This window comes from Capsella rubella, unplaced genomic scaffold (genome assembly GCF_000375325.1).
Source record: "Capsella rubella cultivar Monte Gargano unplaced genomic scaffold, Caprub1_0 scaffold_1, whole genome shotgun sequence".
NCBI classification, from domain to species: domain Eukaryota; kingdom Viridiplantae; phylum Streptophyta; class Magnoliopsida; order Brassicales; family Brassicaceae; genus Capsella; species Capsella rubella.
The window spans coordinates 736332-750180 of NW_006238923.1; the positions used below are offsets into that span (position 1 = coordinate 736332).

The 13849-nt window shown below is 36.7% G+C and overlaps 4 protein-coding genes across 4 annotated transcripts; 2 read left to right on the forward strand and 2 right to left on the reverse strand.

The window, feature by feature from the left end:
* The first annotated feature begins 3169 nt into the window (after nt 1-3169).
* On the forward strand, nt 3170-5677 carry LOC17900173 (putative uridine kinase C227.14). Its single transcript, XM_006305395.2, has 12 exons — nt 3170-3367; nt 3481-3578; nt 3673-3716; nt 4011-4088; nt 4205-4397; nt 4539-4569; nt 4649-4707; nt 4799-4872; nt 4989-5075; nt 5165-5226; nt 5320-5348; nt 5445-5677. The coding sequence occupies exons 1-12, from the start codon at nt 3307-3309 to the stop codon at nt 5529-5531; spliced, it is 903 nt and encodes a 300-aa protein (XP_006305457.1). The 5' UTR covers nt 3170-3306; the 3' UTR covers nt 5532-5677.
* Nucleotides 5678-5829: 152 nt separating this feature from the next.
* LOC17900908 (transcription factor bHLH7) lies at nt 5830-8554 on the reverse strand. Its single transcript, XM_006305370.2, has 6 exons — nt 8001-8554; nt 7513-7635; nt 7280-7345; nt 7006-7071; nt 6548-6628; nt 5830-6447 (listed from the first exon to the last, which is right to left on the reverse strand). The coding sequence occupies exons 1-6, from the start codon at nt 8376-8378 to the stop codon at nt 6235-6237; spliced, it is 927 nt and encodes a 308-aa protein (XP_006305432.1). The 5' UTR covers nt 8379-8554; the 3' UTR covers nt 5830-6234.
* Nucleotides 8555-9490: 936 nt separating this feature from the next.
* LOC17900797 (putative clathrin assembly protein At1g03050) lies at nt 9491-11761 on the forward strand. Its single transcript, XM_006306978.2, has 4 exons — nt 9491-10057; nt 10192-10397; nt 10498-11367; nt 11475-11761. The coding sequence occupies exons 1-4, from the start codon at nt 9594-9596 to the stop codon at nt 11741-11743; spliced, it is 1809 nt and encodes a 602-aa protein (XP_006307040.1). The 5' UTR covers nt 9491-9593; the 3' UTR covers nt 11744-11761.
* A 119-nt stretch (nt 11762-11880) lies between these two features.
* On the reverse strand, nt 11881-13750 carry LOC17896826 (beta-carotene isomerase D27, chloroplastic). The gene is made up of 7 exons (XM_006303213.2): nt 13383-13750; nt 13152-13300; nt 12969-13061; nt 12832-12893; nt 12550-12656; nt 12124-12216; nt 11881-12009 (listed from the first exon to the last, which is right to left on the reverse strand). The coding sequence occupies exons 1-7, from the start codon at nt 13642-13644 to the stop codon at nt 11975-11977; spliced, it is 801 nt and encodes a 266-aa protein (XP_006303275.1). The 5' UTR covers nt 13645-13750; the 3' UTR covers nt 11881-11974.
* Nucleotides 13751-13849: the final 99 nt, after the last annotated feature.

Here is a 13849-nt window from a genome sequence, read left to right on the forward strand (position 1 = left end):
AGTAATGTGGAGACTTTGGTTTAAGTCTGGATCAAGCAAAGTCAGTGGTATTATTTATAGAGGAACTTCGTTTCGTAAAAATTACTGTCAGCCCCTCTTATTTTACATGAATTGCTTGTTTAAACCCTATATTGTTTTTAATTGATGCTTTATACTTTTGATGTTGTTCAGATTGATACCTGATCTAATATTTTTTAAAGAATAAACTGAAGATTTTTGAATTGTATTTTGATTCTAAACACTTATTTTCAGTTATCCAAGCCCTATTTCAATAAAATTTGGATAAATTTAAACCCTAAATTCAATATAAAAAAATCCACTTGGGGGAATTATATTGAAGAAACATTGGGGGTTTATATAGGAACAAAATTAAATATATCTGTCTCGATTTGTTTTTTTTTTTCTGGGAGTAAATATGCAAAATAAATGAAGATTGAAAAGACAGAACAAGAGAAAAGTTGAAGAACATTGGAGAGCCTATCAGAAAGAGAACCACAATCAACAAAGATTCTATCTCGTTTTCGATTTTTCAATAAATCATCATCATATATATTAAAAGAAACAACATATCAATATATGCGTACACATTGAAATTATATTAGTTATATTAATAGCATAATATATATATACCATGAAAGAGCCATTACCCCCATTAATTAGTGTCGTTTATGCCGTACAAGCTGGAAGAGAGATCACGAGGAAGATGCTCCTTCTGTACGTTCGGATCATTCGACCGACAAGAAATTAAAAGAGAACCAATCTCTCCGAACCATCGCAATCCATAATGATATGGTTAAATCCTTAAATCTTATATACATTATACGCTAATATATATATATATATATATATATATATACCTATATATTATCATGTAATTCTCCCGAGAATGGAAACTTAAATTTGATTAATTTAGTACTCAAAACCTCACGTGATCATTAAATTTTGATATTTCCCTCAAAAAGTGCATGCTCTAATACACTACTTCCAAGTTCCAACTATACTACGACGTTAGCAATTAGGATAGAGAACTGTATCACATATCTTCAGTTGACGCTTTCAATGCGATTTATAAAGAAGTTTATTTTACGTGTTTTTTTCTCTCTCTTAATTCTTCTGTTGGATATACATAATAAACTAATTTACAACCTCATCGTTCCACTTATGTTATCAACTACAACATATATATTATTTTGATGAGTCTCATTACAAAAGGAAATTGATTCATATGTGCTTGCTTCAATTGGTAGATGTATTTTAATGATTCCATTGCTCACATGTATCTCCCATATATATATATGAACTTTGCCCTGAAAATGGTTTGATTCATAACTTCATATCTGTACATTGCCCTAAAACTGGTTTGGTTCATAACTTCATATATAATATCTGTACTTCGAGTTTGTAGACTTTATATTCGCACGAGCATAACAAACGTACGAGGACGTCGAATCTATAAATGATACTTATTAGGAAAGTTACGATAAACATAAATAACTTAAGCTAAGAGAGTATGGTTACGTACGTACTCATCATTAATTTTCTCGATAGACAATTTTTTACAACCCTAACAGATAATATAATACTCCGCGCCGGATGATACAAAAGATAGATCAAAACGTATATTACCGATAACATTTTCACTTCTTTTTTTTGCATCAGAATAAGCATAGCTAGGAAGGAATGTTTGAATAATGCACTATTTTTTTCCTCATGAGATAAAAAAAGAAGAAGAAAATATTCTTTTAGAGTAGCAGCAGTGGATGAAAAAAACTCAAAAAAATTGGAAACGTGAAAAAGTGCAAAACCAGAGGGTGAGGAACGTGTCGGTAGAAGAAGGGCTGGCTCGCTCTCGTTCGATCAGATCAAATACTACCGGAGAACATATTCTCGACGTGAAGTAGAGATTACAAATGGACCCAACTTTCTTTGCTTTTTTTAAATTCCGGAAATTAATTTCTATTTTTACTTATCACTGTTTAGTTTAATATATATATATATTTTTTAAAAGAGATAATAATGTAGTAGATCAAATAATATCCAAAGAAATTATGCGTATATGCGGGGAAAATGTGAAAAGCAACGGTAAGCTGTGTTTATATTCCAACAAAGGCAAGAACAGTATAGGCCACGTATCTCTCTCACATAACTCATCAGTTTACACATTTATTCATATTTGATTTCGATGCTCTTTTTGTGTGTGTGTGTGCATGGATATATGAATAAATAATAAATCTCTTTCTATCTACTTCATTCGTATATATATTTCAAGATCCTTTCATTTGTGGTATATAAAGTAATTTGGCTCTATGGAATTTCGAAGGGCCGGTTATTTACTTGAGGTCGCACATGAATGTTAATTGGCTCACTTAATTAAGTAAGCCGATTATGTTTTCCTTTTCTTGGGGTAAATGAGTTTCATGTACGACGACGAAACTCTCAATCTAAAATCCATCAATTTAATTGATATCTCGTAACACACAGATTCTTAGATGAATCGGTCACTATACCAATAAGGAAAACGCGTTAAGCAAGAGCATTACTAATAAGATTGCTAAACACCCTGCACATTACAATCAAACAGATGCACTATTTATTTTTATTTTCCATACATTTAGCCGATGATGTTGACACATCAGTAGAAGTTTTGATAATTACGTATATCTCTATGAGTTAGTTCCTATTTTGCTTTTGTTGTTTGCGTCTATATGTATATAGTAGTGATGGATGCATGATGATAGTAAAGTGTCGACATGTAAGCATATATATATATATATATGATCATATTTGTGTCAATAATCTGTTTTATATACGCATATATGCACATTATAATTAAGGTTAACATCTCTATATTAATATCCTAGTTAATCACTAAGTAATGGTAAAACAAAATGGAAATATCGGTAGGAAAAGTCCCAACTAAGGTACCTAAAATTTAATCCAATTTACCGGAAACTTAAAGCTAAACAAATCTTAAATTTTATAAACCGATGGGAAGTAGAATTTTTCCGGGGATTAGATAATAGAGTTGGACCAATCAAATTGTCCAGATCCTGGCCCAGTGGGCCGGCGATTTGGGGTAGAGCAACGATGATGACGTGGCTATTAATTAAATAAAAAATATATTATTTGTAATTATTATCCCTGTGCAATGACATCGTCAAGAAGGCACCGCTTCGCTCGAATAAAGAAAAACAAAAATACCTGAGTTTTTGTTGATTCGAAACTAGTTGTTGTATTTCTATCTTAATTGTTCATCTTTCTCTGTTTCGGCTATTTGAGTGATAATTTCAGTTTTTGTGTTCATCAATGGAGGTTTCTTCTTTCTCCACTGTATCCAGATACTGTACTTCATACTCGTCTCTTCCAGGTTTCTTCTCCGTTTCTCCATTCTAATTTTGTTTGACCTCATCAGAGGATTTCAATTTGAAAGAGCTTACTACTCCCGATACTAATCTCTCGTATTCTCGATTCGTATTGCAGAATCGTCTCGTTTCAGAGGATTCAAAGTTCACATACGGGACCAATCTCTTTCTCCTGTTCAATTAAGCTTAAGGACAAGAAGAAACCCTCGTAACTTGGTGGGTTTTCTCTAAAGTAAACAAGTTTAGGATTCATATTTGACTCTCTTGTGATTTGCTTAATCTTTTTCTTGAATTGAATCGACTCTTGCAGATTTCTTGCAGTCAGAGGAGAGACGCCACGGTTGTCGATGGAAGGTAGATCCCTACATCAGCTTATTTCTAGACTGGTGTTGTGTATAATTATCAATCTCTTAATCATCTCAGCAACTTGCAGCTTTCTAACGATTTTTTTAGTTTATCAATCTACTGTTGTGTTACTCTTTTCTAAGATTATCAGACTGATATGAGCCGCTTCTCTAGATCAGTCTTTTCTCAATCTGGCCAAAGATACTTAATTACTAGCTTAGGAACTCCATGTGTTATATATTGTTCACTTCTCTGCTCATTGCTTCTACCAAAGTCCTGAGACACTTTTCTTCTCCTTGGAAGTTGTATGGATGAGATATATGATAAGCTGGCAGAACGTCTTGTCCCTACATCAGCATCTATGTTTAGCCCAAATGTTAAGTAAGTTTCCTACTGTTTGGAAAACTCTCTATAATTGCTGTCCTAAACTGTTCCTTTGGCTGCACCCTAGTATGTAGATTATTCTTTATTAACTATGTGTGTGTTGACTTGTTTAGACATTTGGTCGGTTTGGCTGGTCCTCCTGGTGCTGGAAAAAGCACATTAGCATCTGAAGTAGTACGTCGTGTAAATAGGCTTTGGCCTCAGAAAGCTTCTTCTTTTGATGCTGAGGTTAATCCTCCTGATGTTGCTATAGTACTTCCCATGGATGGGTTCCATTTGTATCGTTCGCAGCTTGATGCAATGGAGGTTGAGCTTTTATTTTATTTTGTATAGCTCTCTTTCTCTTAATCTATTTCTCTTCGTTTTTAATCAGACTTTTCTCTCTCTCTCTCTCTCTCTCTCTCTCTCTCTCTCTCTCTCTCTCTCTCTCTCTCTCTCTCTCTCTAGGATCCCAAAGAAGCCCATGCGAGAAGAGGAGGTGAGATCTATTAGATTTATCTTCTACATAAGATTTCGAAATGTTCAAAATTGGTTTGACCCCTCTATCCATTAACCAGCTCCATGGACTTTTGATCCTGCACTATTGCTTAACTGTTTAAAGAAGTTGAGAAACGAGGTAAATAGATAGTTACAATATTTTTGTTGACCTTAGAATCTTGGAGTTACAACACTTACATTAGATTCTGATTAGTTTTCAAGCTGTCCAGGGCTCAGTTTATGTGCCATCATTCGATCATGGAGTTGGAGACCCAGTTGAAGAAGATATCTTTGTTAGCCTCCAGTAAGTAGCCAGTAGCTGCTGTCTAAGCCTGTTGAGTCCTAATCCAGTATCATATAAAATGGCTTTATTTACCATTTCCGGAGACAATCAGTTTTCTTTGTGTCATTTTTTTACAGGCATAAAGTGGTAATTGTAGAAGGAAACTACATCTTGTTAGAAGAAGGATCTTGGAAAGACATCTCGGATATGTTTGATGAGAAGTGGTAAAACTAATCAAAAGTGTTTTTTTTTGCTTATTTTCGATTTCAACACTACCAGTAGGAATTATAATGTCTTCCATCTACATTTGAAGGTTCATTGATGTCAATCTAGATACAGCAATGCAACGTGTAGAAAACCGACATATCTTAACTGGTATATATACCGATCTTTTCAATTCTTAAAGACTCGTAGTGATCTTAGAGAATCCTTGTTTTGTTTAATACGTTTCTCCTTTGCGTACTACAGGTAAACCACCAGATGTTGCTAAATGGCGGGTAAAAGCTCTGACTCTACTCTGCAAATATTTAGTTATAAGGTTTCTCAATGGTTGTTTAGTGTAGCTACAATTTTCATTAACATTTGGATGGCAGGTTGATTATAACGACCGACCCAATGCAGAGCTGATAATAAAGTCGAAGTCGAACGCTGATTTACTGATCAGATCTATTAACTTTTGAATCTACTTTCTTGGAGGCTATTGCCTGAAGATGGTTAGCTTAAGACAAAATCTATTTTCTTGCATTGGAAATCTTTTTTAATAAGCAATTTGTGTATATACTATTTCCAATGTTCTTTCAATATACATACATGGATTTTGTTCATACATCGAGTTATTTAAAAAAATAAAATAGAAGGCAAATCTATATGATAATTGTAATAATCATCGTTTTAATAATTGATTCACCAGTCCAGATCCCAACTACATTTTGAACAGTTAATGATCTTATCCAAATGAGTGCAACAGAACAAGAGAAAAAGATCAAAAAGCACAATACTATTATACTACTAACATTTTGTATATTCCTTTTTTTACATAATACAACGCGATCGCGATCCCACACATTTCACTACTACTACTACAGCTAGTTACTAGTACTACTCTCAAAGCCTTTCCTCCTCAGACACACACACTAAAGTCTTTAAACAAAAAGAGTTACTTTCATCAAAATGATAAAATATTAGCCAAGCAAGCAAGTGAGAGAGCCTTTTTCTTCTTTCGACAAATCCCATCTTTACTTCTTACTGCACAAATCCTACTTAGATTCCACCTCCAATGTCTTTTTACTTACCTTTCATCAGTCACAAACGTCTAGTAGTGGGAAAACGAGCAAATTGTCAATCTTCAGCTGAGCAACGTTGGATGCTGTCCATAAACAAAATCTACGGTGGAGGATTCATCTCTGGTTTGACAACTGAAGAAGTGTCTGGTGGCTGAGAATGGTAAATCGCCATTGCCAATGAGATTGGCATTATGCAAAGAGCCTTTGATTGCAAAAGCTGCATCGCTGCTCCAACGTTTTCTTCCATCAGCTTAGCCACTTGCCGCTCTGTCCCATCGTTTGACCATTTCTCCCACACGGCCTGCGTCTCATCCTGAAGAAATGTTAAAACCAGTAAGTGATCAAACCTACCTATTACCAAAGTTCTCTACTTTAGTTCTCGCTTTTAAGTCTATCTCTCTCTTTAGTCTAACCTCAATTGATGATGACAATGGCATTTCAGTGACTAGTGGTGCGACAGCACCGGCTCCACCAAGACGGCTCATGCTCAAGACCTGCCACAGTTGACCAGGGATAATGCTTATGAAGGAAAATTATTATCAAATCCCATCATTGCATAATATTCTTCAATGTTCTCATTAGCTTTATTTTCATAGTCCTCAATTGTGATGATTCTCCATGGGAGAGAAGCAAGCAAAAAGTGAAAGAGACTAATGCCAAAAAACACACAATCATGTGCTCTTTGATTACTCTTTGTTATCGGATTAAACAATTATAATCTTTTATTCAGATTGGAATTTTGGTTAAAGAGTAGGTGGTGGTGGGGACCAAGGATTTATACTACGAAATCCTTCTGGGTGTTTTAAATAATCTCTCTACAAACTTTTAAAGAAACCAGATAACTTAAACTGAAAAACGACTGGATTTTTACCTTAACTTGGAGCCTGAGAAACTTTACATAATCGACAATCTCATCGATCATAGCAGCTCTATCTGTCTGCAAAAAGAAAGTAAACGCAACAGAAATCTTTATTAATGACAATTGCAAAGTTTGTGAATACCGCAGTTTCTATATGCCAATTACAGAGCTTCTCTCTCATTGAGAATGCCAGTTTTCTGATTAGCTTTGAGCTCTTTTTCAAGCTATCTTCGCGACATGAAAACATATCTTTACACAACTGAAGCTTTAGGGAAAAGATACCAACCTTGTTAACAGTAGGTACAAGTTCCTGCAATGCTCTGATCCGTTCTGCTATTCTTTCCCTACGCAGCTGTTGCAAAGAAAATATATATTCAGGTAAGGTCTCCGCAAGCAAGATAAAGCCTATCTCAACTAAAAGCTATAGTCGAGGCTTTGATCAAACATTAGACATGAACATCATTCACTTGGAGATTGCAAAACAGACCAGACAATTACAAAGTGTATAAAACATATTACCCGCTCAGCGATGCTATGTGGATCGGTGGCCTGACCTCGCCTAGCTCTAACTCTTGGTCGAATTGTGGATTGTTGATGCGGCATTGGTGGAGCTGGCTGTGTCATTGGCTGCCCATGGTAAACCTTTAAACAAAACACAAATCAAGGACGTTATAAAAATTACGAAAAAAAAGAACACTCTTTTATGCTAAAGTTGCTTATAAAGTCAATTTCAGTGATGTGAGTTGAGAAACCTCAAAATCTTCAACTTGGGTTTCTTCATAAACAAAAGAAAAGCAGTCAAATCTCATTAATCTGAGCCAAAAACTCGCTGTAACTATCAAATTTAGACCTAATCTTTTGGCAAAATTCAACCTTTCTTAATTGGGTTTTCTCAAAAACGTAACTTTTTAAAAACCCTAAATATTTTTTTAATTGTCATCGAAAACCACAACACACAAACACACACAGAGAACAAAAAAACTGAAGATTTCAAGAGAAACTCTTACAGGTTTCATAGAGGAACATCGATTATCAATAACATCGTCTTGGAAACGTTTCCCACTAGGATGAACACCTTCAGGTTTAAGAAAGCCATGGCCTTTCCCTTGATCGAGGCTTAATCCCAACGGAAACATGTGATTATGAAACCCTACAGGCCCAGGTCCTCCAATGGCACCCATGTGATTATGATTCCCTTCATCGCCTGAACCGAGCTGAAGCATCATCGGAGGAGGACCCACGCCGCTTAATCCCCCGCCAATTCCAGAAAGACCAGAACCAGAAGAAGCAGAGAAGTTGGAAATCCCGAGGATCTGCTCGAAGAAATCGTCGGTAACAGATGGATCGGAGATGTTATCATGTGGGTTGTTGTTGTTGTTAGCCATGGAAACAAGGTTGAGGTTAAGATAAAAACGACTCAGTGGAGCTGGATGAGTTGAGAAGATAAAAGAGGATAAGCGAGTTTTAGAGAGAAGTGGGAGAACAAGTTTCCATGGGAATATTTTAAGAGGAGGGACTTGTGTTAGGTGAAGGAGAATGATGATGCTTAAGCTAATGAGGACGAAGAGACACAGACGAGAAAGGATATGACAAAAAGACTCACTTTATGCTCTCTCTCTCCTTTTTTTTAATAAAAAAAAAATTGTTTCTTTTGGAAAAAAGGACATTACTTTATCCATTATTATCGCTTTTGCCCTTATTCTTGGTTTACCTTCCAGAAACTCGAAGTGGGCTTTTTTGTTTTTGAATGGGCTTTTTGTTTTGACTTTCTTTAAATTATTCACATCAGATTACAAAACTTTTTGTTAGTAGAAAGTTGGAAACTTAAAATACAATAATTTTATTTTGGTTATAGAACTATATTTGTATAATGGTAATGGGAAACTCTCCGTGTTGTCGGGGTCGTCATCATCTCGTTAGTGGTAGAAGAAAATCATAAGAATGAAAATATATATATCACTCGCCCTTGTCGTTTTTCCAAAGTTTAGCACTCATGGAGTAAAGTTTTATGGATCCAATATAAGAATGACACGTGTAAACTATGTCAGAAGATAACATTAACCCACTTGCTTCTCCTTAATAGTGCTTAAGACTCCCATAGTTTCCATGCATACCAGTTTTATCAGTCTTGTGATCCGTTGTCCATTTTGAAACAGGAATAAACGAGCGTGACAAAAAAGTAAAAAATAAAAATAAAGAAGAAGTTAAATTTCAGTTGACCCCTCAAAAAAAAAAAAGGAAAACAAAAAAAAATAGAGAAGACACGTGGCTGTATTTCTCACCGGCAAAAGTCTCCGACAACTTCGGCGACTTAGATGGTGAAAAAAATCAACGAGCACCAAAGAAACTACATTGACGAAACAAACAAAAACAAAACATAGAAAGAAGAAAGAAGAAAAAACAAAAACAAAACCTAAAAAAGAACACAGAGGAGAAAAAAGGAAACGACGAGGAACTCAAAAAATAAAATAAATCTAAAATAAAACAAAAACAACCCTCGTTCTTCCCTTTTCTCTCTTCAACTCTTTTGTCTTTTTTCCTTTTTTCTTTTCTTTAATTTCCTTTAATTAATTACACATTGTACTAATTAATCGTAATAAATGGGTTCGAGTAAACTTAAACGAGCCATTGGAGCCGTTAAGGACCAAACCAGCGTCGGTCTAGCCAAAGTCAACGGTCGAAGCGCTTCTCTATCAGAGCTTGACGTAGCCATCGTCAAAGCGACTCGTCACGAAGAGTTCCCTGCTGAAGAGAAATACATCAGAGAGATTCTTAGCCTGACTTCTTACTCACGCAGTTACATCAACGCTTGCGTTAACACCCTCTCCAGACGCCTTAACAAAACCAAATGCTGGACCGTCGCTCTCAAAACCTTGATTTTGATCCAACGCCTCTTGGGAGAAGGAGATCAAGCCTACGAGCAAGAGATCTTCTTCGCCACCCGCCGTGGGACTAGGCTTCTCAACATGTCTGATTTTAGGGATGTTTCCAGGTCTAATTCTTGGGATTACTCTGCTTTTGTAAGGACTTACGCCTTGTACCTTGACGAGAGGCTTGATTTCAGGTAAGACTGCTCGAGATCCGGCTTTCAATTAGGGTTTCCATGTCATATATATATATATGTGTGTATCTTGAAAAATATAATTTAGATGAGGGTTTGCTTTAAACCATATTAAGATTTTTCTCGAAACTTTTCAGGATGCAAGCTAAACACGGGAAACGCGGAGTTTACTGCGTTGGAGGAGAAACCGAGGAAGATGAGCAAGATCAAGCCGCGGCTGATCTCTCCACGGCTATCGTGGTCAGGTCACAACCCATCGCCGAGATGAAAACAGAGCAGATTTTCACCAGAGTTCAACATTTGCAGCAGCTTCTTGACCGTTTCTTGGCTTGTCGTCCAACAGGTATATATATATATATATGACTTGTGTCTCACGGTTCCTTTCTCTCTGTTTTTTTTTTCTTGGGTATGAAGTCATGTGAGGAAAATTCATTTTTATAAAGGTAATGCGAGGAACAACAGAGTTGTAATTGTGGCTCTGTATCCGATAGTGAAGGAGAGTTATCAGATATATTACGATGTAACAGAGATCATGGGGATTTTGATCGATCGATTCATGGAGTTAGATATTCCTGATTCCATCAAGGTCTATGACATTTTCTGCCGGGTTTCGAAACAGTTTGAAGAGCTCGATCAGTTCTACTCATGGTGTAAGAACATGGGGATCGCACGGTCCTCTGAGTATCCAGAGGTAGAGAAGATCACACAGAAGAAGCTTGATCTCATGGATGAGTTTATAAGAGACAAATCTGCTCTAGAACAGACCAAGAATTCAAAATCTGTCAAATCTGAGGCCGATGAAGAAGATGATGATGAGAGAACACAGGAAGTGAATGAAGAGCAAGAAGATATGAATGCAATCAAGGCCTTACCCGAACCTCCATCAAAAGAAGAAGAAGAAGACGAAAAGCCTGAGGAAGAAGCAAAGGAAGAAGTGATCATAGAGAAGAAACAAGAAGAAATGGGTGATTTACTGGATCTTGGTAATGCAAACGGCGGTGAAGCAGCAGAAGCTGGAGATAGCTTGGCACTGGCTTTATTTGACGGGCCATACGCGAGCGGTTCAGGTTCAGAGTCTGGCCCAGGATGGGAAGCGTTTAAGGATGATTCCGCGGATTGGGAAACAGCTTTGGTGCAAACAGCAACAAAATTGTCCGGACAAAAGTCGGAACTCGGAGGAGGCTTTGATATGTTGTTGCTTAACGGAATGTATCAGCATGGCGCTGTAAACGCAGCCGTGAAAACATCGACGGCTTATGGAGCCAGCGGAAGCGCAAGCAGTATGGCATTTGGTTCCGCAGGAAGACCAGCAGGTTTCAGAGATACCTTACTTTCCTCTGTTTTTCTCTAGTTTCTTATAACTTTGCTCTGTTTTCGTTTGCATTCTGATGATTTGACATGAGTTTTACATCGGTTGCAGCAACTATGCTGGCACTTCCAGCACCAGCAACGGCAAACGGAAACAGCGGAAACAATAACAGTCCGGTTCCCATGGATCCATTTGCAGCGTCATTGGAGGTTGCGCCGCCACCATACGTGCAAATGAATGACATGGAGAAGAAACAGAGGATGTTGATGGAAGAACAGATGATGTGGGACCAATACTCTAGAGATGGACGACAAGGACACATGAATCTAAGGCAAAACCAAAACCAAAACCAACCTTACTCTTACACACCTCAATACTGATTGTGAGACGTAGATGGAGTGGAGCTCTTCTTTAAGTTGTGTCAGCTTTTTGTTTTGTCTACCAATCAGTTTGGTCTTATAGATCTACAAAATGGCTTGGTTCTCTTTTTTTCAAATTTATTTCTTGACCTAATGGCTTCTGTAATTGTAATCTGTGGTTTAACTTTAAAAGGAAAACTTACAATATATGTTTTGATATACAATTATATCTAAATTTCTCTAGAGCAAGCTCTAATGCTTCACACCATAGCTTTTGTTTGATTTACCTACAAAAACAGAGAAGTATTGTTAGTAAAGATTCTCAAATTTCTTGTTTCAGAAGTTATCCTGTCAGTTGGACATAAGAGGATCACAAAAAAAGAAAAGGTTTCCATTCTCACAGAATTCAAAACATGGTTGTTTCATAACAGGATCATCTTGGATCTCCGGAGGCTCCCGGCCAAACATCATCTTACAGCTAAGATCATTAAAATCTGCAAAACTCAATACAAAGTTTAATTTAGTGTTGTCGCATTTTGAAAAATATAAATGATTGCTTGTGTCTTAAGTCAAATAGTTGACTTCTTAGAAAGAATGATCATACATCATTATTCAGCTTGAAGACTAAATAGGTCTACTTGTAGTTAATGGTGTCCTTAGTGGTGAACCAATGGGACCCCTAAAGATCACATTAAGCCTCCACAAGTTGAGAAGTGCAGGCTTAATACTTTCACAATATATTATTAAGTCTGATTCAACTGTTTAATTTTATGCCCCAATCTGTGATTGCTATTACAAACCAAAGAGAAATAGATTCAGCATAGTACCCGGCTCCATGTAGATAGGCATTCCAAGTGAGTTTTTGATGAAGATTTGGGATGGAATTTTACAAATATGAGTGCACATGCCAACACAATTCGACTGCTCAAGGAACCTACAAATTACACAACAGTCAAAGACTTGATATATGAGTGACAGACCTCATCAACAAGTGAACTTATTGTTATTGGTTGCTGTAATATAATGATTGTGTTATGGAAGAATGGTCTTGATATTTGTCTGACAGTTTAATGATCAGACGGGGACCAAATAGAGAGATTACAGTTAACCTGCACTTCTCTATGAACACAACACTCTTCTCTTTTCTCCCATTAATCTCAGTCTCCATCACCTTGGCAATAAAGTTCTCGAATTAAAACTCATGAAAATTTTCTGAACTGCAACTCAAAGACAACTAGTAGCTTACCTCTGAAGGTCCAACGAGCCAAGCGAAAGATATTGTGGTGAATAGCGCAAAGAGCTCCCTCGAGAGTTTTGAAGGTGGAAAAAGCATTTTGATCTGTAAAATTTCAGCAAGATAAGTTGGTGAAGTAAGTTCATAGTTTGCTGCAACTTGATCTAATTGAACTCATTCATAAGAAAACTTTACCGAGGAGCTTATCACAGCCGGTAATGCTTTTTCCAAAGAGCTAAGGACAAGCTCATGTTGTTGCTTGGTGTCAAAGTTACTCGCAACCCTAGTTGCCGTATCTACTAACCTATCATAGTCGGTACTCTTGCTGCTACTACTACTCATCCCTAAAGAAATATTTCTCAGATTTCTTCCTCAAATATATATGTATATCGTTCTAATGAAGTAAAAAAGCAAAAAGACACGAACCTGCTGCGTCTTGGAGATTCTTTGAGAGATAATTAATTGCAACTTTCGAGAAGAAGCTGTCCTCAATAGTACTCGCATTCGATGGCTCGATCACTGTTGCTGTCTCCTTTGTAGCCTTGAGTTCGCCGGAGTAGACGGGCTTTGAACAGAGAGTTGGGGAAACGCTTGAGCGTCTGTGTAAGCCAATACAAGTGCGTGTATCGTTGAACCGAGTTTTGAAAGTGAGAATCTTGGTCTGAGGAAGTGAAAGCTTAGTGTTCATCGTTTGGTCTTACTCTTTAATTTTGTAGAAGAAGAGTTCTGGCAGAGAAACTTGTTGCAGGTTCTGTTTTATTTTTCTAAGGTCAGGAATTGACGTCTCCAAAGTATATATATGGCCTTGAATTGCTCTGTATCAATTTTTGTATTTATCTTTTATCTTTTATACAAAAATTTCTTTTTCTGTTCAAGACAGCCCTTTCTAAGAA

Bases quoted from the DNA above. Each gene is read 5' to 3' on its own strand.
- LOC17900173 (XM_006305395.2), top strand. From the start codon at position 3,307: ATGGAGGTTTCTTCTTTCTCCACTGTATCCAGATACTGTACTTCATAC. The intron at 4,089-4,204 runs GTAAGTTTCCTA...TGACTTGTTTAG, and splicing joins ATGTTTAGCCCAAATGTTAA to ACATTTGGTCGGTTTGGCTG. The intron at 5,227-5,319 runs GTATATATACCG...TGCGTACTACAG, and splicing joins AAACCGACATATCTTAACTG to GTAAACCACCAGATGTTGCT.
- LOC17900908 (XM_006305370.2), bottom strand. From the start codon at position 8,378: ATGGCTAACAACAACAACAACCCACATGATAACATCTCCGATCCATCT. The intron at 7,346-7,512 runs GTAATATGTTTT...TCTTTGCAACAG, and splicing joins CACATAGCATCGCTGAGCGG to CTGCGTAGGGAAAGAATAGC. The intron at 6,448-6,547 runs GTTAGACTAAAG...ACATTTCTTCAG, and splicing joins CATTGTCATCATCAATTGAG to GATGAGACGCAGGCCGTGTG.
- LOC17900797 (XM_006306978.2), top strand. From the start codon at position 9,594: ATGGGTTCGAGTAAACTTAAACGAGCCATTGGAGCCGTTAAGGACCAA. The intron at 10,058-10,191 runs GTAAGACTGCTC...GAAACTTTTCAG, and splicing joins GACGAGAGGCTTGATTTCAG to GATGCAAGCTAAACACGGGA. The intron at 10,398-10,497 runs GTATATATATAT...ATTTTTATAAAG, and splicing joins CTTGGCTTGTCGTCCAACAG to GTAATGCGAGGAACAACAGA.
- LOC17896826 (XM_006303213.2), bottom strand. From the start codon at position 13,644: ATGAACACTAAGCTTTCACTTCCTCAGACCAAGATTCTCACTTTCAAA. The intron at 12,894-12,968 runs GTAAGCTACTAG...TTTATTGCCAAG, and splicing joins GGCTCGTTGGACCTTCAGAG to GTGATGGAGACTGAGATTAA. The intron at 12,217-12,549 runs GTACTATGCTGA...TGAGTTTTGCAG, and splicing joins GCCTATCTACATGGAGCCGG to ATTTTAATGATCTTAGCTGT.